The sequence below is a fragment of the Schistocerca nitens genome, chromosome 4 (genome assembly GCF_023898315.1).
Source record: "Schistocerca nitens isolate TAMUIC-IGC-003100 chromosome 4, iqSchNite1.1, whole genome shotgun sequence".
NCBI lineage: Eukaryota > Metazoa > Arthropoda > Insecta > Orthoptera > Acrididae > Schistocerca > Schistocerca nitens.
Genome location: NC_064617.1, coordinates 800,935,315 through 800,961,343, shown reverse-complemented (window position 1 = coordinate 800,961,343; position 26,029 = coordinate 800,935,315). Strand labels below are relative to the sequence as shown.

Sequence of the window (26,029 nt, the reverse complement as noted above, 5' to 3'; positions counted from 1 at the left end):
CCACTGAACACCTTATCCTTAGCGTCTTCTTCCCCTCCCTCACCATTACCTGTGCCACCATCTATGTCCGTTCCACTGCTCCTCTTCCTTATGACTTCATCTCACACATTGACCACACCTTCTCCACCTATGTGATTGCTACCGACCTCAATATCTATAGCCGCACTCCTGCTGCCCTTCGGCGGTGGCATCAGTTCCTCTCCACACTCCAAGGTGACCTTGTTCCTCTTCCCCAGCACACCCGACCTGAAAGTAACACCACCCCCGATGTTGTCATTGCCTCCGCCAACCTCCTTGGGCGTATCACTGTCGCCGTCCTTGACCCCACAGGTAGCGATCACCTCCCTGTCCTTCTCACCATAACGTCTGTAAACCGCCCCCCTCCGGCTCCGCACCCTGCACCCCCTCCCAAGGTCGTCCATGACTATCGCCATGCCAACTGGGATGCCTACCGGGACTCCATCTCCACCCAGGTCGCAAGCCACCCTCTTACCTATCGCCATCCTGACGACATCAACCACGCCTCGTCCTTCCTTCAGCAGGTAATTACTGACGCCGTGGAGGCCCATGTTCCTACTAAAACCATCCACCCACACCGTCCCACTCTCCCTCCGCGGTCTGTCCTCCTCCTCCGTGAATCCCGCCGCCTATATCGCTCCTTCCTGCGCACTCGTGACAGGGATACACTCCAACGCCACCGGCAAATACAGCGACACGTACGGAACCTTATTACAGCAACGAAACGCCGAGACTGGCGCCAGACCTGCACACGACTCAACGCCACCCTCCCTATCAACTCCTCCAAGTACTGGTCCGCCTTCCATCGTCTTACTGGTTCCCTTTCTGCTCCCCACTACCCGCTTCTCCATAACGATCGCCCCCTTCCTGACAACCTCAGTAAGGCCAACCACTTCGCTTCCCACCTTTCCGAGGTCTTCTCCATCCCCGATGATCCCCACTTTGATTATTCTCTTTTCCCCACGGTCATGGAATGTGGCGATACCTCGGTCGCTCCACTTGCTCCTAGTCTCCAATACTTGGGGCAGTTGCCCCCCTCCGACGTAAACACTCCCATCACAGCACAAGACATTAAACTTATCCTCCGGTCCAAACACAACACTGCCCCTGGTCACGACTGTGTCACCTACCGTCACCTTCACGAAAGCCCCTATTCCTTCCTGACTGTCCTCGCCCATCTCTATAATGTCGTCCTCTCTACTGGCTTCTACCCTGACCTGTGGAAGACCTCCCGCGTCCTCTTATTCCTCAAACCCAACAAACCCCCTTCTGCCGCCTCTTCCTATTGTCCCATCTGCCTCACCTCCATCTTCAGTAAGGTCTTTGAATCCATCCTCTCCCACCGTATCCATCAGCACCTTGCTCAACACCACCTCCTCCCCCTTACCCAGTGTGGCTTCCGACCCTCCTTCTCTGCTGACAACCAACTCCTCAACCTTGTTCACCTTCTGTCCCTCCAGCTCAACTCCCGTCGCTCCACCATTTTTGTTTCCCTTGACCTCCAAAATGCCTATGACCGTGTATGGCATCCCGGTCTCCTCTTTAAACTCCAAACCTACGCCCTGCCTATCAGTTTTGTCCGTCTGGTCGCTTCCTTCCTCTCGCACCGTCCTTCCTATGTCACCCTCCACAACACCAACTCCCGTATCTTTTATCCCACGGCTGGCGTCCCCCAAGGTTCTGTCCTCTCCCCTCTCCTTTATCTCTTGTATACAGCTGATATGCCCAAGCCACCCCCACCAGTCCACCTTCTCCAGTATGCTGATGACACCGCCTTCCTGGCTCTCTATCCTACCCTTCAACGGTCTCAACGTACCCTCCAAACCCACCTTAACCAGTTCACCACTTGGTGTAACCAGTGGTTCCTCCATCTCAACCCCTCCAAAACCCAGGCAATGATTATAGGCCGCACCACTCGCTCCTTTCGCCTCCATGATTTCTACCTCACCCTTTATGGTTGTCCTATCCAACTCACCCCCACCCTGAAATACCTTGGCCTCACCCTTGACCGACACCTCACCTGGACCCCTCATCTCCTGACCATCCAGCAGAAAGCCCATTCCCGCCTCCGCCTTCTGAGCTGTCTGGCTGGACATGGGGATTGCATCCTTCTACCATCCTTCACACCTACAAATCCCTCATCCGTCCTATCCCCTGTTTTGCCAGCGTTGCCTGGATCTCCGCCCCCACCCGCTTTTACAAGGCCCTCCAAATCCTTGAACGCCATGCACTCCGCCTTGCCTTCCGTATCCGCCTTCCTTCCCCCACACGGCTCCTGTATGAACTGATCCCCTTCCCACACATCCTCCTGTTCCTCCAACATCTCCGCATCCTTTACATTGTTCGCAGGCTTGATCCCCCCCCGCCCTCTGGTTTCCTCCTTCCTCTCCACCCCCCGCCCGTTTCCGCGCCTCTATCGCTGTATCCCTCCCTCTCTCCACCTCCACACCCTCCATCTCCATCAGGGCAATTTCCAACGCCTCCCCCTCCCAGATGACGAACTTCGCCGTGACATCTACCCTTCCTTCCACCTATAACCTGGCCTTGTTCCCCCCCCCCCTCTCCCCAGGGCCCCCTTTTCCTCTTTCCTCCTTCTCCCAGAGCGGATTTTCCTCCGTCCCCCCCCCCCCTCTCCTGAGACCCTGCACCCCATACTTGCCTCTCTCCTTCCCACATCCCTCCCTGGCCGGCCGGAGTGGCCGCGCGGTTAAAGGCGCTTCAGTCTGGAACCGCACGACCGCTACGGTCGCAGGTTCGAATCCTGCCTCGGGCATGGATGTGTGTGATGTCCTTAGGTTAGTTAGGTTTAAGTAGTTCTAAGTTCTAGGGGACTTATGACCACAGCAGTTGAGTCCCATAGTGCTCAGAGCCATTTGAACCATTGAACATCCCTCCCTACCTGGCCCTCTTCCGCGCGCCCCCTGCTCACCTCCCCCATCTCTTCCCCTCCCTCCCTTCTTCAGGTCTCCCTCATCTCCTAGCGCCTGGCAGATCCTCTGTATTGCTCTTCATCAGTGTGCCACGTCAGTGTTGTTTAGTGCTGTTTCTCGTGTGCGTCAAGAGGTGTGCTTTTAATTGTGTCCTGCCTTGAGGTTCGCCGTCAGTGTTACGTTATGTGCTATGCCATCCGTCGCTACCTTTATGCTCCAGTCATACTGTGCCTTGTGTTCTTTTAACCGTCGCAGTGTGTGGCTTTTTGTGTGTGCTACTTTTAAACAGTTTTTTTTATCTCCATTTTACAGTCACCCCATTTTTTGTCTAGTGTCTTCCATGAGCCGGCCGCGGTGGTCTAGCGGTTCTGGCGCTGCAGTCCGGAACCGCGGGACAGCTACGGTCGCAGGTTCGAATCCTGCCTCGGGCATGGGTGTGTGTGATGTCCTTAGGTTAGTTAGGTTTAAGTAGTTCTAAGTTCTAGGGGACTTATGACCTAAGATGTTGAGTCCCATAGTGCTCAGAGCCATTTGAACCATTTTTTTTGTCTTCCATGATGTTCCCCTTTTTTATATCTATGTTCACCTTATTCTCTCCTTTGCTGTTTTTAAATGTCTTCTATTGTTTTGTTCTATGTCTTTCGGCTGAAGAGCAGCGCCTATGCTGCTGCCAGCCCACCCCGATGGGGAATTGAAATACAATAAAGGAAAAAAAAAAAAAGTTGCCGGCCGCGGTGGCCGTGCGGTTCTGGCGCTGCAGTCCGGAACCGCGGGACTGCTACGGTCGCAGGTTCGAATCCTGCCTCGGGCATGGGTGTGTGTGATGTCCTTAGGTTAGTTAGGTTTAAGTAGTTCTAAGTTCTAGGGGACTTATGACCTAAGATGTTGAGTCCCATAGTGCTCAGAGCCATTTTGAACCGACGAAGTCGAAAAATCTATGAAAAAACCCTATTTTTTCATATGGCCGCCATTTCGTTTCCTATGTTCCAAATAACTTAAGCGAGGTATAACTCCTAAAGAATCTTATATACTTCCCTATCGTCAACTCAATTTTGATTTCAGACGAGCCGGCTGACCTTTGACATACCGCTCGTGGAGGTCTACATCGAAATTTTGGTTCGTTCCCCGCCTTTGCTCTTCGACATTTCCGGTCGAAAAAATTCCAGTTTGTAGAGGAAATATTAATAAACATTTTGAGCAAATTTGACATTGATACCTGTAACACACCTCAAGAAAAAAATTCTCAAAGAAAATGCTTTTTTCGGGCCAAAGATAGTAAACCTCCCCTTAATGTGACCACTGCCTGCCTATGTCCGACGTCAACGTGCTTCACCCACTCACAGACGGCAGTTGGCAGCACTAGCAGTGGAGGGTATATAAAGCGTGTCGGGGAGCGGGAGTGGGGGAGGGGGGGGGGGGTGGAAAACAGTGTAGTCGTTGTCGCAATGCGATTTATCTGACGTCCAAACGGGCACGATCAGTGGCTTTCGGGCCAAGGATGGAAGCATTTCCAAAACGGCTGAATTTGTAAACTGTACATGTGCCGCCATGATTAAAGTATACCGTGTACGGCAAAATGGCTGTACCAAAAAACGGCACCGCAGCAACTGTGGTGGACCATGAGTAATCTCCTGTTCATCAAACTCCCCGTATTTAACCACAATCGAGAATCTGTAGGACAACGTCAGTCGGGCTGTTCGCGTCGTGGATTATCAACCGAGAAACATTACGCAGCTGGAAATGGCACTGGAGTCAGCATGGCTCCACATACCTGTTGGTACCCTCCATAGCCTCACTGACACTCTTCGTACATTTCTCGCAGCAGTCCGCACTGCAAAAGGTAGTAATTCGGACTTTTGACAGGTGGTCAAATTAACGCAACTGGGCACTGTATTAAAATGCGACCCCGAGAGGGAGCCAGTTGGGCCAGAAAGTAATGACACAATGTTCTCGTCTTCCACACAGTAGAAGGTCCACCACTATGCCACGTTAACACTAGATTGCCCAGTCAGTCAGATTTAATTTCAATTGTGTTAATTTTGTGTGTCTGTGTGACGTTGCTGCAGCCCTCCTCCACCATGTAAGGGACGTAAGAGGCAGGTGTAGCGTTGGATGAGGCATCGGTGAGGCTGTCACTGCATAAAAAGTGAGCCAGTGCCAACAGTTCATTATCGACACTATTGTCTTTCTGAGTAACCAAATGCAAACAGATAAAGTATGATAAGTCTAACAATGTCAAGTAACGTTAAGAGACGTGTGCAAGATATGTAAATAGTAATAAAATACTAATTCTTAGGACCTGGAGGTAGAGGCTAAGTTACGTCGTAGTGTCAATTAATGGATCCAATCAGAGAAGACCCCAGTGTCCTGTCCAGAGGCTCACAGCTTGTAGCTGTTAGCATCCACAAGACACAAACTTAACGGGTCGCTGCACAGGTTAAGCTGCTCACCAAACTGCACTCCTGACTGCCACACGATGTTGGTTGGAAACTTTAGAGTACATGATCGACATGCAACCTGGTCGTGTTGGTTATTCAGAACTCTGGTATGGGTTGAAACTGCTGCAAGAATTAGCAGTCTTGTCGCGTCTCGCCAAACTCTTCTCTTCGGACCCTGGAAGGCTAATGCACCTTGGATGGGCTCGTCCGAGATCTTACTGACGCGTGCGAATGTGAAAGAATACTGCGAGTGATGTTAAGAGGGAACGCTGGCTACATAATACTGCTTCCGCACTGATAGCTTGCTACATTAAGTATGGCTAAACAGATAATAACATGGACCTTAGACGCCCAAATGCAATTGCTTTTTTTCAGTTTCGTCTGATATGAAGTACTTCGAACTCCAAAAATAGTGAAGTCGGAAAAACAGTGTGATGTAATTGGATCATTACAAGTGCGGTGAAAAAGAGAGGGACAGAGCAAGGAGGAAATTCAGGTTAATACTTTGTTAGAAATAAGAATATTATATACAATACTATGACCTATGCAGAGAGTTACAGAAACTGATGGAAGACATAAAATCTGTCCCCCACGTGATAATTAGATATTTTAAAGCGAAAATTGGATAGAATCTAAAGAGCTATTTATCATAGGAAAATTTCAGGTATGGTAGGAGAAACGACATAGATTAACGTAGTAGAACTTTCTGCGAATAGCAACATGTCTGACCTTAACACATTCTTACAGACGAAATAAAAATGATAGAAGTCTTACCAGGGCGAAATTAAATTAAAAATTATGTTGAGTGTAGCCTGTGAAACAATGAATACATCTGATGGTTATAAACCTCTTTAGAAGTTCATGTGACCGTTGACTCTTTGCACGCACAGTGAAAACTGATACGAAGAAACTATAACGAGAAAAAGGAAGATTAGTGTTTAAAACCCCGTCGATTAGAAGAGACCATGACCTCAGAGAGGGCGAGGATGGGAAAAGAAGTCTGCTGTACCTACCCTTCTGATGAGAACAGGCTCTGAATTCGCCTTAGAGAAGCCACGAAAAACTTAACTCTGGTAGTCGGACAGTTATCTGAATCCCACTTATTTAGCATGAGAGAAAGTGCCGACGGTAAAAGCAAAACAGACTAGCGAAGAATACCAGTGAAAATGTTTCGTTAAGTCAGTTGGAGTATAGAGGCGTCCATGGAAATCAGACAACAGTGACTAAAGTAACAGAAGCTAGTCATGGCGAAACTGATAGAGAAACTGAGAGGATATTTGGGAAATAATTTAAAAATTGCCAAACCACCTGTAGATATGAAACCCTCGCTGAAAGTTCAGCACTGATCGACGTATTCTAGACTGCACAATCCCACAATTACTATTATGTCATATGTAAAATATTTAACTTACCAAGATAAATGACAGAAAACTTGCTTCTCTCGTGATTAGGCGCCCATCTACATATAATTGTTTGTATAGCCGGTATAATACCACCCTGGAAATAAAAATAAAGTATTTTATGAATTTTCTCTGCAAAAAAATGTGAAGCTATTACTTGAGCTAAATAGAGGATATGCACCTCAACTCTTATACGGAGTTTATACAATATAGACTGCACTTATTCACCTCATTAACATTCTCCAGCCATTTCTGCTCTATGATAACTGGAGTGCATAAAACAGTACGAGTTTACGGACAACCTCAACAGAGAAGGTAATAGAGTGCAATGGTATTGTCATTGACAGAGGTACTGACGGATCGAAACGGTATACTTACATATCTTTGATAAAATATAGCTTCTCGGGTGTGTCACATGCTGTTGATATATTTCAGCATCGTCAACTTGCTTAAACTTTTAATGTGATTTTTTGTTTCATGGACAATAGTACGTCGGCGTTTAGTGATTTGGGCGTATAGATGAAGAAAATACAAGTAATTAATCACCAGATAATTAGCAAGTTATAATTTCTGGCAAATGCTAGGTAAACATCTCCGTGTTACAGCAAAGTCTCACAAGTTTAGTGACAGAATTTCATCTTAAACGAAGGTCAGCTAATAGAAGAGAAGGAATTTGAAGTGCTAGGTGATTATAATTAAACTGACGGTGTTCCGAGTGCTACAGTGTGGGCTGTGTACGTCGAAGGACGCTGAAACATTGTGGAAATGTTCATTAATCGGTACGCTCTCTGAGTATGCTGAAAAAATAATAGTTCCACACTCTGCCAAAAGTGACAATATGGCGCTGTAAGCAGGCAGAATGTGTTGTGGTTGCAGGAAAATTGGACGAACGATCAAATACATCATAAAGGTGATTGTGGAATGTTTATTAGGATATGGTCACAAGCTACAACATGTGTTCAGTATGGTCTCCCGACTCAGCAACCTGCTACATCCGTAACAAGGCGTGGTCTCGTGGTCACGTTCTCGCTTCCTGAGCACGGGGTCCTGGGTTCGATTCCCGACGGGGTCAGGGATTTTCATCTGCCTCGAGATGACTGGGTGTTTGTGTTGTCCTCATAATTTCATCATCATTCAAGAAAGTGGCGAGACTGGACTGAGCAAAGGTTGGGAATTTGTATGGGCACTGATAACTGCGCAGTTGGGCGCCCCACAAACCAAACATCATCATCACCGTAACACGGCACGGTCGACAGCTGCTTGCAGTATATGCAGTGTAATCAGAGCGATATGTCGCCGTATGCCAGCCTTCAGATCAGGAATAGTCCAGGTACATTTCTGATAGACACGATCTTTCTAACATCCCCACAACCAGAAGCCACATAGATTTAGGGAGATCTGGAAGGCCACACGTCTCAAAATTGCCTATAGATGATGCAGTCATTACCGACGATTTTGTCAAAGCAAATCTTTCATGTGGCAAGCAACAAGTGGTGTCGCCCCATCTTGCATGAAAACAGTGATGTGAACAAGGTTGCATTCTTGCAGCGCTGGAATCAGGTGTTGCACAAGAAGGTCCTTATAACGTGCAGATTTCACTGTACATCTAACTAGTCCACAAAGTGTCATCTCCTGGAAGAAAAATGGACCGAGAATGAAGGAGCTTGTGAGACCACATCTCACAGTCACGTAAGCTGAGGGCAGTGGATGTTCCTGTATGCCATGTGGCGGAGTAGAACCCCGCATGCGACAGTTCTGTGCTTCAAGAGATCGCGCAGAGTAACATGTGCCCCGTTCATCCAAAGACTATTCCCCAGCCACATGTTATCCATTTCCATGCGTGCTACAAAACGAAGGGAAGAGTCATGGCGTTGTAGCCTGCCCTGGGGCTTCATTTTGCGCACGTTCTGAATCTTGTAGGGATACCAGTATAAACCGCGCTGCAAAATGTTTTGAACTGTTGACCACAGGAGAAACAATTCATGGGACAAATCTCGTGCGTTGGTTGCAGAATTTGAGGCATGTTCTGCACAGTCGACTGTAGCTACAACTGCTTCATCGAGAACTGTCGGGGGAATGGGCCACCGCCTTTCCCTGCTGCACCACCTAATTCACCTATTTCTCCAAATTATTTAATCATATTCTTTAGCCCGTTATTGACATTTGCAGCTGTTTCTGACAACGATATTCAGCACTGCAGCGCTGCTATTGCTGTTGTTCTGATAAAAAAAACTTCATCAACAGTGCACTGTCTCTCTTCTCGGCAGGCACTGCGCTTCGTACGGAAAACTTCAACTCGTTGCAGCAATAGTCACTTCACAAAAGAAATCAATACGCGTTGCCAACCGACAGACAGCATACTGATGGAAAAACAGAAAATATTTCATGTGCTGATTACTTACAGCGACCTATTTTCACCTGGTGGCAGAAAGTTGAAGTACTATTTTTTCAGCGTACTCGACGAGCACACCGACCGATGAACATACCTGCGATGTTTCAGCGTCCTGCGATGCATACAGCTCACATTGCAGAATTCGGAACACCGTCAGTTTAATTATAACCACCTGGTTTATACGAGTACACAAAATAGCTGTCATTGATAGAGCGCTCAAGAACACTGTGATACTCTTAATGTTTTCGATATCTCAGAGACCGGACTGTCAATATTCTAACCTCCACTTAATTAATATCACTGTCGTGGCAATGCTAAGTGAGCCGATGAAAGTTTTTGTGATGTTCTCGGTAATATAAGAATAAGTGAACTTTAGGCATTGTAAGGAATTACAATGTAGTTAACAGAGTAATAGGTATTAGTGTTCCTGGTAAAACATTTTTTACCAGAACTGAATTTTGAAGGCAGATCTCTACAGATCGTCGAGGTGCATCAAGGATAATACACTCCTGGAAATTGAAATAAGAACACCGTGAATTCATTGTCCCAGGAAGGGGAAACTTTATTGACACATTCCTGGGGTCAGATACATCACATGATCACACTGACAGAACCACAGGCACATAGACACAGGCAACAGAGCATGCACAATGTCGGCACTAGTACAGTGTATATCCACCTTTCGCAGCAATGCAGGCTGCTATTCTCCCATGGAGACGATCGTAGAGATGCTGGATGTAGTCCTGTGGAACGGCTTGCCATGCCATTTCCACCTGGCGCCTCAGTTGGACCAGCGTTCGTGCTGGACGTGCAGACCGCGTGAGACGACGCTTCATCCAGTCCCAAACATGCTCAATGGGGGAAAGATCCGGAGATCTTGCTGGCCAGGGTAGTTGACTTACACCTTCTAGAGCACGTTGGGTGGCACGGGATACATGCGGACGTGCATTGTCCTGTTGGAACAGCAAGTTCCCTTGCCGGTCTAGGAATGGTAGAACGATGGGTTCGATGACGGTTTGGATGTACCGTGAACTATTCAGTGTCCCCTCGACGATCACCAGTGGTGTACGGCCAGTGTAGGAGATCGCTCCCCACACCATGATGCCGGGTGTTGACCCTGTGTGCCTCGGTCGTATGCAGTCCTGATTGTAGCGCTCACCTGCACGGCGCCAAACACGCATACGACCATCATTGGCACCAAGGCAGAAGCGACTCTCATCGCTGAAGACGACACGTCTCCATTCGTCCCTCCATTCACGCCTGTCGCGACACTACTGGAGGCGGGCTGCACGATGTTGGGGCGTGAGCGGAAGACGGCCTAACGGTGTGCGGGACCGTAGCCCAGCTTCATGGAGACGGTTGCGAATGGTCCTCGCCGATACCCCAGGAGCAACAGTGTCCCTAATTTGCTGGGAAGTGGCGGTGCGGTCCCCTACGGCACTGCGTAGGATCCTACGGTCTTGGCGTGCATCCGTGCGTCGCTGCGGTCCGGTCCCAGGTCGACGGGCACGTGCACCTTCCGCCGACCACTGGCGACAACTTCGATGTACTGTGGAGACCTCACGCCCCACGTGTTGAGCAATTCGGCGGTACGTCCACCCGGCCTCCCGCATGCCCACTATACGCCCTCGCTCAAAGTCCGTCAACTGCACATACGGTTCACGTCCACGCTGTCGCGGCATGCTACCAGTGTTAAAGACTGCGATGGAGCTCCGTATGCCACGGCAAACTGGCTGACACTGACGGCGGCGGTGCACAAATGATGCGCAGCTAGCGCCATTCGACGGCCAACACCGCGGTTCCTGGTGTGTCCGCTGTGCCGTGCGTGTGATCATTGCTTGTACAGCCCTCTCGCAGTGTCCGGAGCAAGTATGGTGGGTCTGACACACCGGTGTCAATGTGTTCTTTTTTCCATTTCCAGGAGTGTAGTAAAGGATATAGCTAACTTTCCGACCCTTTTGTGTTCTCGAGATGTAAGACGTTCTCAGTGTGTTGCAAGTGTTCAGACTGTAGGTTTAGTCACAAACAGCAATATATAAAAGAGGTACTTCCAGGAACCGTAAACTGTCGGACTTGAGAATTGCGGCAACCTGTGTCATTGCCAGAAAAACGGAATCATTGCCTTTCAACGTATAAGGCCTTTAATTATTGTTATACATCATGTAAAAGCATGTTGAAGCAGTTGGCTCACACGCCAAGGTGCGTGTAATGCTACTAAGTGAGCGAACTAACGACCGAGCAACTGGAATAACACTTCATAGGATTTCTTGGTTATGCGCCAGCTGTATGGACATAAGAAATATTCTTCTTGCGCGTTAGGGATAGTTCTGCTACATACAATGTTACAGGTGCCTAGTGTTAAGCGCAATGAAGAATTATTACACCATCATTTGTGGCCAAAAACCCTAAGGGAAATATCTAGTACACAAAAATAAAATCATTAAGCTTAAAGAAAACATTTTGTCTCACTGTTCCTTTCGCCAGTTTCTATTCTAACTGAAGTGTTTAAAAGGTACCAAGTAACGTCGATGATCCAAAGGTAAAATTTGGAAAAGGAGTTAGTTTTATTCTTACGGCGATCCACAAAAACATTAAAGTGTCTGATCATCAAATGCGATGGGCTACTGTTCTTTATTGCAAAGTGTCTTGCAAAACTGGCATCCTTTAGAGTCCATTGCCCTCCTTCGTGCATCTGTCGAGACTACTCTAAAAAAATTTAAAAAAAAAGAAGAAGAAGAAAACACATCAGAACATTCCGTAACTCAACTGCCAACTCCTGTGTGATGAGTGTAAACAACCTTACTGTACAGTTATCCGGATAACTATATTAGTGTTAGTATGGGAGTAAACAACCTTACTGTACAGTTATTCTGATTACTATGTTAAGGAAGCTATACCTCATAGAAGCTTCACTTTAATCCCTTGCCCGTTTATCTAAGTGCTTTTGCAGCATATTTGAGCATATTAAACACAGAATCAAATTTTTCCATTATCTGCCTTCACCTATCGGCATTCTTTCAATAACCGTACCGTTTGCTATTCACATTTCTTCGCGCTGTTGTTCATGCCGAAATGTGAGCTTTTGTGTGGTGATGCTGTTGTTACATTATTGAAATTTATCTTCAGTGGTTTATTAATAAGCTTCCTTTTAGCGACCTTAGTAAACGTAAATGTGAAGCTCACTGTTGTTTATTTTATTTATACGAGCATATTTACAGACGAGGCTGACGAAGACATTAGTTCCCATTTCTCTTGTGTGCGGAAACTGTAATCTACTTGCAGTTTTCTGACATCACTGCAGGCAAATGCGCGGCGCCTCTTTCCGCCAGAAACCTGCTCAGTGTAAAATTGTCGGTTCACTCCATGCCTTGTGACAAATTCACTTTAGCCACGAGATCTTTGAGATTATCTGGCTGCCTCTGCTTCTCGGCTTTAGATATTTGCTTTGAAGTGACTGTGCTTTAGCACCGCCCAGAGTACACGCGTGACGTATGGTATGCCACGGACGCAAACAGATGCTCTTTACAAGTTGGGCAAATCTTCACCACCGTCGTGTGACTGTGGTGCGGAACGACAAACAGTTGCTCGTGTTATATCGACATGTCCCAAACGTGCCTACAAGGGTCCTTTCGAATATTTCTTGACAGCGACGAATGATGTTATAAAATACATAAAAGACCTTAATATCCGTATATATCTGTTGTCATTTCTGTTATTTTATGCCGGAGAGCTGTGCTTACATGTTGACGTGTAATAATTTTGTTACCTTTATATATGTGTTATAATAAGATAAATAAATAAATGTGGTTCGCTCTGTAAAAGTCATCAGTGTTTCACTAGATTTGACGGCGTCTGTTCTTATCTCGTCGTCTTTTCACACGTACTACACGTAATGTCCTCTGAAAGCTATGCTGTCCTGTTTTGAGGTCTTTAGTCCGAAAACTGATTTGAGGCAGCTCTCCACTCCAGTCTACGAGTCGTACTTTCTTTTAGTAAGTACTGTTTTGAAATAAAAATAAAACATGTAGACTTTTCTTACCAATTTTATTTTTACATGAAAGCCTGTGCTTTAATCTACTTTTCTACATAACTGACACCAACAGTAAGGCACTTATCGTATCGTACAACCAGCTTTCAATACCATTCTTGTAGAAATCTCCCACCTGAGCGTAGCTTTCGATAATTCAAACGTTCTGTACCAGTTGCATTAATCACACGTCTTGACACTTGAGGAAACTCATCACACAACGTCGTAATCGCAAAGGGTCTGTTCTGTGTCAATTTTCATCAACTTTCTGTTTCAAATCGTCAGTAATGACTGAAGGTCGCCCTCTTCGTTCCTCATTATGCACGTTCGTACGAACACCTTTAAAAGCTCTCACCTATTCAGTACCATCCCATGGCTCTTAAAGTATCAAGATGTGTACTTTATGCAGTTGCTACACAACGTTCAAATTATCGAAAGTTATGCTCAGGCGGCAGATTTCTGCGAGGATGGTATTCAGACGTGGTTGTACGGTACGGTAAGAGCCTTAATATTGGCAGGAATTATGGAGAAAAGTAGATTCAAGTACAGGCTATCATGTAAAAATAAAATTGCTAAGGACAGTCTACTTGTTTTGTTTTTATTTCAAAACGGTACTTACTTAAAAAACACGTGCCTCGTAAGTTGCGCAAGCCTATTTAGCTCTGCACCCTACATCCACTTGAATTGTTTTACTGTAATCAAGCCTTGGCCCCCTCAATAATTTTTACAACTACAGTTCCCTCCATTGCTCAATTAATATATTGAAGCTTCAGAAGGTGTCCTACCAACCAGTCAAGCTCTTTTTTCTTCATGATTCGATTCGGTACCTCTCCGCTAGTTATTCGGTTTTCCCTCTTATTTTCGGCATTTTTTACAGCACCACATCTCAAAAGTTTTTATTCCTCTTATTGCCTGTACTGCTTATCGTCCACCTTTCACTTCTACACAAGGCTATACTTCAGAGAATTTCTTTCAGAAAATACTTCCTATCATTTAAATTTATGTTACATGTTAAAGAATCTCTTCTTTCTCTTTTTAGAAAACCCATTCCGAACAACTAGTCTTCTAAGGTCTTTGCTGTCTCTGATAGAATTACAGTACCATCGACTAACCTCAATATTCTTATTTCTTCTCCATGAACGCTAATTCACTTTCCGAATTTATCTTTCAGTTCCTTAACTGCTTCCTCAGTGTAGAGATTGAATAACATCGGAGAAAGGTTATAATCCTGTCTCACTCCCTTCTCGACCACTGCGTCCCTTTTCATGTCCTCCGACTATTTCACTTGCTTTCTGGTTTCTGTGCAAGTTGCAGATACCGTTCGTTCACTATACTGACTACCTTCAGAATTTCAGTGAGAATATTACAGTCTACACTGTCAAAAACTAAATCACGTATTCTAAATTTTGTTCTACTTATCTCTCCCTTTCTATTGCTCCTTCCAGCCCTGTTACCCTGTTTCCTGTTCCGTTAACAACGCTCTATATTTGCCTACTTGCCATTTCGCCTATTCTTTTTCATATGTCTCTGTATTGCACTTTATCTTTCTGCTTAATATTGAATATCTTCTAATGTGGGACAAATTATCAAATATTCCGTTTCTTCAACAGCCTTCATAAAACGCTGTGTTCCGGGAGTAGAGTAACACAAACTTCTGCCATGTCTGCCTTAGGACTACCTCACTTATTTTTTTAATATAATTTTCTTCGTTTGCGTCTTGTGGAAAATTTTATGCCTGTTAGACTGTCCAGCATCAGTTTTTATATTCCATCTTTCTTATGTCCATAATGCCTCTGTCGTCTCTTGTCAGCCGGCCAAAGTGGCCGTGCGGTTCTAGGCGCTGCAGTCTGGAACCGCGAGACCGCTACGGTCTCGGGTTCGAATCCTGCCTCGGGCATGGATGTGTGTGATGTCCTTAGGTTAGTTAGGTTTAACTAGTTCTAAGTTCTAGGGGACTAATGACCTCAGAAGTTGAGTCCCATAGTGCTCAGAGCCATTTGAACCATTTGTCTCTTGTCATCGTTTTACTTCCGTTCAAAAGGTTTATTTCAGTTTAATATCCTTTTAATATTATCTTGGTGAAAGTATGCAGTTGTTTCCACTGTGTCATAATCAACAAGAGGCTCCGTGTGCGACAGACTAGCATGTAGACTCGCCAGACACTGCAGGCCGGCGCTGCTCAATTAGCAGTGTGCTGCCAACTAGTTAGGAACTCGTAGCTGTTAATTTGTGTGTGCATATATGTGTCGTGTGTGTGAGTGTCGGTTAATCATCTCGTCAGTTACCGGGGTGCACTAAACTAAGTCTTGTAGTTATCCATATCGGGGATAGTGATGATGCCCTTCATTGCCAGGCCGTTAAGAATAGGAGCTAAGGTTGCAGAGAGCATCAGATCCGTAAACAGCCTGTTGACTTCAGACATTTAGCCGCTTGGCATACTACTATCGACGAACTTCATATCTTTAATGTGGAGCTTGCGGACGTTTAATCTGCAGGCTTCGCTGCTTTGGAAGCAGTGAGGGACATTAATTCCTTATCCTAACGCTGCTGTACACACCCAGGCTCAGCACGGTGTTCTTGCCGTAACAGACCTACACAGAGGTGCTTAACTGTTATTACAAAGTGAAACATTCTGATCTTGCCTGAAGAAATATAGATTTAACAATACGTTTGTTATGGTCTCCTTACAAGATCCTGCAATTTTACCAGTGTTATTAAAACAAATACACTCCTGGAAATTGAAATAAGAACACCGTGAATTCATTGTCCCAGGAAGGGGAAACTTTATTGACACATTCCTGGGGTCAGATACATCACATGATCACACTGACAGAACCACAGGCACATAGACACAGGCAACAGAGCATGCACAATGTCGGCACTAGTACAGTGTATATCCACCTTTCGCAGCAATGCAGGCTGCTATTCTCCCATGGAGACGATCGTAGAGATGCTGGATGTAGTCCTGTGGAACGGCTTGCCATGCCATTTCCACCTGGCGCCTCAGTTGGACCAGCGTTCGTGCTGGACGTGCAGACCGCGTGAGACGACGCTTCATCCAGTCCCAAACATGCTCAATGAGGGACAGATCCGGAGATCTTGCTGGCCAGGGTAGTTGACTTACACCTTCTAGAGCACGTTGGGTGGCACGGGATACATGCGGACGTGCATTGTCCTGTTGGAACAGCAAGTTCCCTTGCCGGTCTAGGAATGGTAGAACGATGGGTTCGATGACGGTTTGGATGTACCGTGAACTATTCAGTGTCCCCTCGACGATCACCAGTGGCGTACGGCCAGTGTAGGAGATCGCTCCCCACACCATGATGCCGGGTGTTGACCCTGTGTGCCTCGGTCGTATGCAGTCCTGATTGTGGCGCTCACCTGCACGGCGCCAAACACGCATACGACCATCATTGGCACCAAGGCAGAAGCGACTCTCATCGCTGAAGACGACACGTCTCCATTCGTCCCTCCATTCACGCCTGTCGCGACACCACTGGAGGCGGGCTGCACGATGTTGGGGCGTGAGCGGAAGACGGCCTAACGGTGTGCGGGACCGTAGCCCAGCTTCATGGAGACGGTTGCGAATGGTCCTCGCCGATACCCCAGGAGCAACAGTGTCCCTAATTTGCTGGGAAGTGGCGGTGCGGTCCCCTACGGCACTGCGTAGGATCCTACGGTCTTGGCGTGCATCCGTGCGTCGCTGCGGTCCGGTCCCAGGTCGACGGGCACGTGCACCTTCCGCCGACCACTGGCGACAACATCGATGTACTGTGGAGACCTCACGCCCCACGTGTTGAGCAATTCGGCGGTACGTCCACCCGGCCTCCCGCATGCCCACTATACGCCCTCGCTCAAAGTCCGTCAACTGCACATACGGTTCACGTCCACGCTGTCGCGGCATGCTACCAGTGTTAAAGACTGCGATGGAGCTCCGTATGCCACGGCAAACTGGCTGACACTGACGGCGGCGGTGCACAAATGCTGCGCAGCTAGCGCCATTCGACGGCCAACACCGCGGTTCCTGGTGTGTCCGCTGTGCCGTGCGTGTGATCATTGCTTGTACAGCCCTCTCGCAGTGTCCGGAGCAAGTATGGTGGGTCTGACACACCGGTGTCAATGTGTTCTTTTTTCCATTTCCAGGAGTGTATGTATTGATCTTTTTAAGTGTGCTTTCAGTAGGTCCACTGTGATTTCTTCAATAGAGCCAAAACATTCTGGTCAACAATATTTTTAGAAGTGGTAGTTGACAGGAGTCTGAGAGCGCCAAATCTACTAAATGAAATGGTTATTCCAGCAATTAGCGCCCCAAATAGCCGTTCTCCCATCGTGATATCTCCTGTGTAGACAGGGGTATCCTAGTGATAAAATACAGTTTTTTTTTAATTTTTAATAATCTTTCCCTTTTTTACGAATAACGCGCCGATTAACAGAATAAGACTGATTCCTTTTAAAATGGTCCAAACATTGCTGAAAAATGATTTTTAAAATTTTTTTTTCTTGCGAGTATTGAAAAACTGCAGTATACAAACAGTTTCTGATAGTTCGCCAAGTTAAATGCAACATTTGTTTTTAAGCCTACAGCGTCAGCTACTTAACGTTTAGGCAACTGACGATCGTTCAAAATCATGTTTTGCACTTGGTCGGTCTTTCCACGTGTGGTTACATATTGAGACGCCCTTCGTGTGCATAAGTACTGTAGATTTGAATTTAGTATCTCATTTCCTAATTGCATAAAATAAAGAAATAGATTTCTTTGGCGATCAGCTGTCCAAGCCAAAGAATTTTACAACAGCGTGGCGTCCCAGTTTATGCATTTGAAAGAATCATGGGACAGCGGTATGCACATATACAGATGGCGGTAGTATCGCGTACGCAACGTATAAAAGGACAGTGCACTGGTGCAACTGTTTTTCGTACTCAGGTGATTCATGTGAAAATGTTTCCGACATATTATGGCCGCACGACGAAAATTAACAAACTCTGAACACGGAATGGCAGCTGGAGCTAGACGCATGGGGCATTCCATTTCGGAACCGTGAGGGAATTCAGCACTCCGAGAGCCACAGTATCAAGAGTGTGCCGAATGAAATAACAGCAGAAATCAATGTGGGACGTACGACGAACGTATCCTTTATGACAGAGCGGCGAAATTTGCCGTTAATGGACTATGGCAACAGACGACTGACGCGAGTGCCTTTGCTAACCCGCAGCGCGTCTCATGGGCTCATGACCTTATTAGCTGGACCCTAGACGACTGAAAAACCGTGGCTTGGTGAGCTGAGTCCCTATTTCTGTTGCTAAAAGCTGATGGTAGGGTTCGGCCGCGGCACAGATCCCACGAAGCCATGGGTCCAAGTTGTCAATAAGGTACTGTGCACGCCGCTGGTGGCTCCATAATGGTGTAGGCTGTGTTTACATTGATTGTTGACTAAAAAGGGTTATTTCGGTTACTTGGAGACTATTTGCAGCCATTCATGGACTTCATGTGACAATAAAACGATCACCACGTCACCGGGCCACAACCGTTCACGATTGGTTTGAAGAATATTCTGGACAATTCGAGCGAATGATTTGGCCACCCAGTTAGCCCGGCATGAATCCCATCGAATATTTATAGAACATGATCTAGAGGTCAGTTCATGCACAGAATCCTGCACCGGCAACACTTCCGCAAATATGAAAGGCTATAGGAGCGGTCTGAGCCATTATTTCTGCACGGGACTTCCAACCACCAGTCGAGTCCATCCGACTTCGAGTTGCTGCACTACACCGGAAAAAATATCCGACGTGATAGTGGGAGGTACACTATGTGATCAAAAGTATCCGGAGACCTGGCTGAAAATGACTTACAAGTTCGTGGCACCCTCCATCAGTAATGCTGGAATTCGATATGGTTTTGACCCACCCTTAGCCTTGATAGCAGCTTCCACTCTCGCAGGCATACGTTCAGTCAGGTGCTGGATAGTTTCTTGGGGAATAGCACCCCATTCTTCATGGAGTGCTGCAGTAAGGAGAGGTATTGATGTCGGTCTTGAGGTCTGGCAAGAAGTCGGCGTTGCAAAACATTCCAAAGGTGGTCTATAGGTTTCACGTCAGCACTCTGTGAAGGCCAGTCCATTACAGGGATGTGATTGTCGTGTAACCACTCCACCACAGGCCTTGCATTATGAACAGCTGCTCGATCGTGCTGAAAGATGCAGTCGCCTTCCCCGAATTGCTCTTCAACAGTGGGAAGCAAAGGTGCTTAAAACATCAATGTAGGCATGTCCCGTGATAGTGCCACGCAAAACAGCAAGGGGTGCAAGCCCCATCCATGAAAAACACGACCACACCATAACATCACAACCTCCGAATTTTACTGTTGGAACTACACACGCTGGCTGATGACGTTCACCAGGCATTCGCCATACCCACACTATGCCATCGGATCGCCACATTGTGTACCGTGATTCGTCACGCCACACAACGTTTCTCCACTGTTCAATCGTCCAATGTTTACGCTCCTTACACCAAGCGAAGCGTCGTTTGGCATTTACCGGCGTGATGTGCGGCTTATGAGCAGCCACTCGACCATGAAATCCAAGTTTTCTCACCTCCAGCCTAACTGTCATAGTACTTGCAGTGGATCCTGATGCAGTCTGGAATTCCTGCGTGATGGTCTGGGTAGATGTATGCTTATTACACATTTCGAACCTCGTCAACTTTAGGCGGTCTCTGTCAGTCAACAGACGAGGTCGGCCTGTACGCTTTTGTGCTGTACGTGTCCCTTCACTTTCCACTTCACGATCACATCGGATACAGTGGACCTAGGGATGTTTAGGAGTGTGGAAATCTCGTGTACAGACGTATGACGCAAGTGACACCCAATTACCTGACCACGTTCGAAGTCCGTGAATTCCGCGGAGCGCTCCATTCTGCCCTCTCACGATGTCTAATGACTACTGAGGTCGCTGATACGGAGTATGTGGCAGTGGGTGTCAGCACAATGCATCTAATACGAAAAACGTATATTTTTGGGGGTGTCCGGATAATTTTGATCACATAGTGTATCTCTTGACTTCTATCACCTCAGTACATGTGCAAAACAACTGTACTGTTACATGTGATCTCTAAGGTTTTCTCGGTGAGATTGATTAAAGCTGAGCGTCCGGGCGTTCTGTGCAGTTGTTTCCCTTTTATTTACAATATTTCGGCGACCGACACAGCCGTCTGCTTCAGGTGTGAGTTTTACTGTTATGTGCACTCGCTGCCCGGACTCCAAATTCTCTCCGATGGATGTGATGGCCGGCGAGATTTTAATAAACTGAGTGACGGACCCCAAGCGTTATTTAAATTGAAACTGCGATCTCTGTTTATTAAGCTTTCTGACATCTTTATTTCGATAGACTCCTTAATTACGCTGTGTCAAGAACATGGCGTTTGCACCACGATACTAGTCTCATCGCATTAAATGAATCGTGGAATGTTCGTGGTTATATTCGAAGCAATGTTGGGCGACAGCTGACTAGGTCGGTTGTTTCAGTCGGGTGTGTCACTGTTGTTCCTTGCATCTCTCCTCGACTGTTCTGATGGTCTGCCGCATGCATGGACTGCGATATCCATCCGACTTTCGGAGAGCTAGATCGTCTTTAACGTTACAAATAATATGAGTCCTGGGTCACAGTAGCTGCGAGGGCTGGATTACATTTACTTTGAGTTGATTCGGATATTGTTATTTTACCTGCGGACAAGGGCAATTTTACCGTTTGTTTTGGTCGAGCAGGATTGCTTTCTGAAGACGCAGTGTTTACTGTCTGACTCAGCGTATCACGGGATCGGTGCTGAGCCCACAAAAAGTGTTGAGAGAAAGGCCAACAGCCTCCTGAACAAAAGTTTCTTATCACAAGAGACTACCAAGGGTCTTAATTCTTATTGTGCTGTTCCCCCTAGGTTATATGGCTTCCGTAAAGTCCGCAACGAAGAGGTTCCTCTTCGTCAGATAGAGAATAACATTGGCGTTCCGACATATCGTGTAGCATAACACCTTGCTACTCTGTTGAGCCCTGTAGTACTCGTAGGTCGGCGCGAGCACCACATCAAGATCTCGGCGGATTTCTTACATCTGTTAGGGGGAATGAGTTTGAATGACTCTGATACTCTAGTAAGTTTTGATGTGGTCTGTCTCTTTGCTCGTGATCCTCTGATCTGTTACGGCAGACTGAGATTAGGTTTGGTGAGGAATTGGCTTGGTTCAAATGGCTCTGAGCACTATGGGACTCAACTGCTGAGGTTATTAGTCCCCTAGAACTTAGAACTAGTTAAACCTAACTAACCTAAGGACATCACAAACATCCATGCCCGAGGCAGGATTCGAACCTGCGACCGTAGCGGTCTTGCGGTTCCAGACTGCAGCGCCTTTAACCGCACGGCCACTTCGGCCGGCTTGGTGAGGAATTAACAAACCTATTTTGACCTATGTTCACTCCCACTTACTTTTTATTCAATGAGTAGTACTACGAGCAGACAAATGGAGTTACAATGGGAAGTCCATTGTCACCTATTATTACCAATTTGTTTACAGAAAATTTCTAGAAACGTGCCTTGGAGTCGGCGGCTTTGAAATCTGCGCATTTTTTTTTCCAGGTATGTGGACGATAGTTTTGTTGTTTGATTTCATGACAGTAAGAATCTGAGCGGTTTTTAGAACACCTGAATATTTGTTTGACAATAGAGGTGGATAAGGAAGGCTATCTTCCCTCCCTTGATGTGTTGATCACGAAATCAGGAGGGAGGTGGCTGGTACATTGGGACATGCCGCTTATAGGAAGCCCATTCACAGTGCTTGTATTTGCAGGCAGAGAGTGAAGGCGTACTTCGTACCTTGGTTCATAGGTCCCATGTGATCTCGGACCCTGAGCATTTGTCAGCTGAGCTAGCCGATCGCGAAGTTACCTTTCGTCGGAATGGTTATAGTGAAAGACAGATCAGACCTGCGTTGCACCACCGACCAACTATGCACCAAATGAGTGATGATAATACCAAGTCTGCACAAAAGTCTAGGTCTTCTCGCCTTACGCAGGGACTTTTAGAACAAGGTTGGCCGTATTTTACAGAAATATGGTGTGAAGTGTTTTTCGGCCATTATCTAACATCAGGTCCTTTTAGGTTCCGTAAAGGATGATCTTGGTTTGCCTAAGGCGGGTGTCTACCGTATTCCTTGCAGTTACGGCAGGTCAAGTATTGGTCAGACTATCAGGACTGTGGAGGACCGATCTACTGAGCATAAGCGGCACACAGTCTGACAATAACCGAGCAAATCTGCCAGTGCAGAACATTATCTCGGTACCGGTCATCCTATGGACTCTAACAACACTGAGATTCTGGCATGCACTTCCAGCTATTGGGATATAGTTATTAACAAAGCTGTTGAAATTAAATTAGCAAGTATCCTTATGAATAGAGACGGTGGTTTTTGTTTAAATTCTGCAAGGAATCCCTCTCTCTCCCTTCTCCAAAAGCCGAGGGTCAGAGTTTATGCTACCTCACCCGTTGATTATTAATTTCACTATAGACAACTTCTGACGCCGGTCACATTTGGTTTGTCACGGCGCTATTGTGTGTGCTATCTTTCAAGATTTTCTCTGAAAACCGAGGTTTTAAATTCCCTTTCATAGCGCTTACTTGTTGTAGTTTTGCCTGTCGAAAAATCGGCGGTTGTCGACGACGTCACCCGGCTGTGTTCCCGCAAGTTATTTGCACAATACGAGGTATACGTTTTATGTTAGTTGAAGAGAACGAAATACAGTGGATGCAGTGTTTACACAGGAGTCTATCGATTTTTCCGGGTATTGGACCAGCACAAGGTAGATAAGAGCTTTTTGGTTTTTCTTCCTCGGTGTCAGTCTCAGCCTCTTTCTCAGGCGTTCTTGATTTTGATTGCATCGTCCGTTCAGTGTTGATGATCTGAGTACCCATTCCTTCGGAACACTGTTCGGCAGTGCAGTTCTTCGACGAAGCTCTCCTTGTCCGAAAGCGATCGAGCTCTGTAGAAAAGGGTCTTTAGCACAGAATTTTTTTGTGACGAATGATGATGGTTCGATGCATGGAGACAGCGATCAGTGCACGTCGGTTTTCTATATACACTGTGGCTCTGGAATCCAACCGTTCCTTCTCTTAACACAGCTTGAGTTGACACTTAGCATACCGTATCGTGCAACATGTACCAACAAAATTAAAGGAAAATTTCATCTACATTATTGCCTTCTTGGCGCCAGTCCCCGCATTGTCCATTAGCGGTCATATCTGTAAATGAGACTGGACTTGGGAAACGACTGGAGAGGCCTCACACGTCCCTCCGGCAGATACTCTACACACCCGCACCCCTAAAGAAGCGGCGAACTTTGCCCAACCCCGTTAAACTTAGTCTCTGATGACCTCACGATTGTGTACAAAATGGTTCAAATGGCTCTGAGCACTATGGGACTTAACTGCTGAGGTCATCAGTCGCCTAGAACTTAGAACTACTTAAACCTAATTAGCCTAAGGACATCACACATATCCATGCCCGAGGCAGGATTCGAACCTGCGACCGTAGCGGTCGCGCGGTTCCAGACTGTAGCGCCTAGAACCGCTCGGCCACACCGGCCGGCTGTACAGAAATGTAAAAGTACATAGAGCAGCGACATGAACTTGTGTGATTTGCTTGCATAGAAATTGTATATCTCGAAGGACATTGATTATTTGCATGTCGCCATTTGGTTGCGATGATTATTTCCACGTCGCCATTTGCTTGCGATCCATCTTTGTAGAAACGCAAGCTAAGTATTGTCATTTGAGTTATCGTAATAAACTCCAATCGCTTTTGTTTAACTATCCAAGAAAGCAGCATCCTAGGCACCCTATATTACACGAGTGGGCGGGATCCCACATTAACTTTCACACATCGACAGTTCACCAGAATGAGAGTTGTAGAGAAGGTTCAAATGGTTCAAATGGCTCTGAGCACTATGGGACTTAACTGCTGAGGTCATCAGTCCCCTAGAACTTAGAACTACTTAAACCTAACTAACCTAAGGACATCACACACATCCATGCCCGGGGCAGGATTCGAACCTGCGACCGTAGCGGTCGCGCGGTTCCAGACTGTAGTGCCTAGAACCGCTCGGCCAACCCGGCCGGCTGTACAAAAATGTAAAACTACTTAGAGCAGAGACATGAACTTGCGTGATTTGCTTGCATAGAAATTGTATATCTCGAAAGACATTGATTATTTGCATGTCGCCATTTGGTTGCGATGATTATTTCCACGTCGCCATTTGCTTGCGATCCATCTTTGTAGAAACGCAAGCTAAGTATTGTCATTTGAGTTATCGTAATAAACTCCAATCGCTTTTGTTTAACTATCCAAGAAAGCAGCATCCTAGGCACCCTATATTACACGAGTGGGCGGGATCCCACATTAACTTTCACACATTGACAGTTCACCAGAATGAGAGTTGTAGAGAAGGATCACACCACTGGTCCAGGAGTAGCGTCACGGATTAGTAATCAAAACGTCCTCGGTGGCGCTTACATTTTGAATAAAAATTTCCGGCGTAAGAAGTCACTCTCATTCTGCCAACGACCTTGTCTAAAAGACGGAGGAGGAGCGGACAGAGGTTCGGTGTACTCCCTTGCCCTCGGGATGGGAAACTGCCCCTAAAGGCGGAAGAATCAGCAATGATCAACGACGTGAGGATGCAGAAGACAATGGAAACCACTGCATTAAAGACACTCGACGTGTATCGTGGCGATAACATATTAGACCCTCTGGTGACAAACACACCCGTACTATTTGAAACAGTTAACGCAGAACAGGGAATCAGCTATCATAAAGCGGTTACGGCATCGATGATTTCAGCCGTAAATAGAAATATTAAAAAAGGTAGGAAGATTTTTCTGTTCAGCAAAAGTGACAAAAAGCAGATTACAGAGTACCTGACGGCTAAACACAGCCGGCCGCGGTGGTCTCGCGGTTCTAGGCGCGCAGTCCGGAACCGTGCGACTGCTACGGTCGCAGGTTCGAAACCTGCCTCGGGCATGGATGTGTGTGGTGTCCTTAGGTTAGTTAGGTTTAAGTAGTTCTAAGTTCTAGGGGACTTATGACCACAGCAGTTGAGTCCCATAGTGCTCAGAGCCATTTGATTTTTTTGGCTAAACACAAAAGTTTTGTCTCAAGTACAGATAGTGTTGAGGATCAGTGGACAAAGTTCAAAACCATCGTACAGTATGCGTTAGATGAGTGTGTGCCAAGCAAGATCGTAAGAGATGGAAAAGAGCCACCGTGGTACAACAACCGAGTTAGAAAACTGCTGCGGAAGCAAAGGGAACTTCACAGCAAACATAAACATAGCCAAAGCTTTGCAGACAAACAAAAACTACGCGAAGCGAAATGTAGTGTGAGGAGGGCTATGCGAGAGGCGTTCAATGAATTCGAAAGTAAAGTTCTATGTACTGAGTTGGCAGAAAATCCTAAGAAATTTTGGTCTTATGTCAAAGCGGTAGGTGGAACAAAACAAAATGTCCAGACACTCTGTGACCAAAGTGGTACTGAAACAGAGGATGACAGACTAAAGGCCGAAATACTAAATGTCTTTTTCCAAAGCTGCTTCACAGAGGGAGACAGCACTGTAGTTCCTTCTCTAGATTGTCGTACAGATGACAAAATGGTAGACATCGAAATAGACGACAGAGGGATAGAGATACAATTAAAATCGCTCAAAAGAAGAAAGGCCGCTGGACCTGATGGGATACCAGTTCGATTTTACACAGAGTACGCTAAGGAACTTGCCCCCCTTCTTGCA

General features: G+C 46.5%; 1 protein-coding gene across 1 annotated transcript in view; it reads right to left on the bottom strand.

Moving 5' to 3' along the window:
• LOC126252578 (sialin-like) overlaps nucleotides 1–26,029 on the bottom strand; it is a 120,226-nt gene that overhangs the window by 38,469 nt on the left and 55,728 nt on the right. Inside the window, exon 5 of the mRNA XM_049953479.1 lies at nucleotides 6,799–6,883. Coding sequence (XP_049809436.1) covers nucleotides 6,799–6,883 — 85 coding nt within the window. The remainder of the gene's footprint in view (nucleotides 1–6,798; nucleotides 6,884–26,029) is intronic.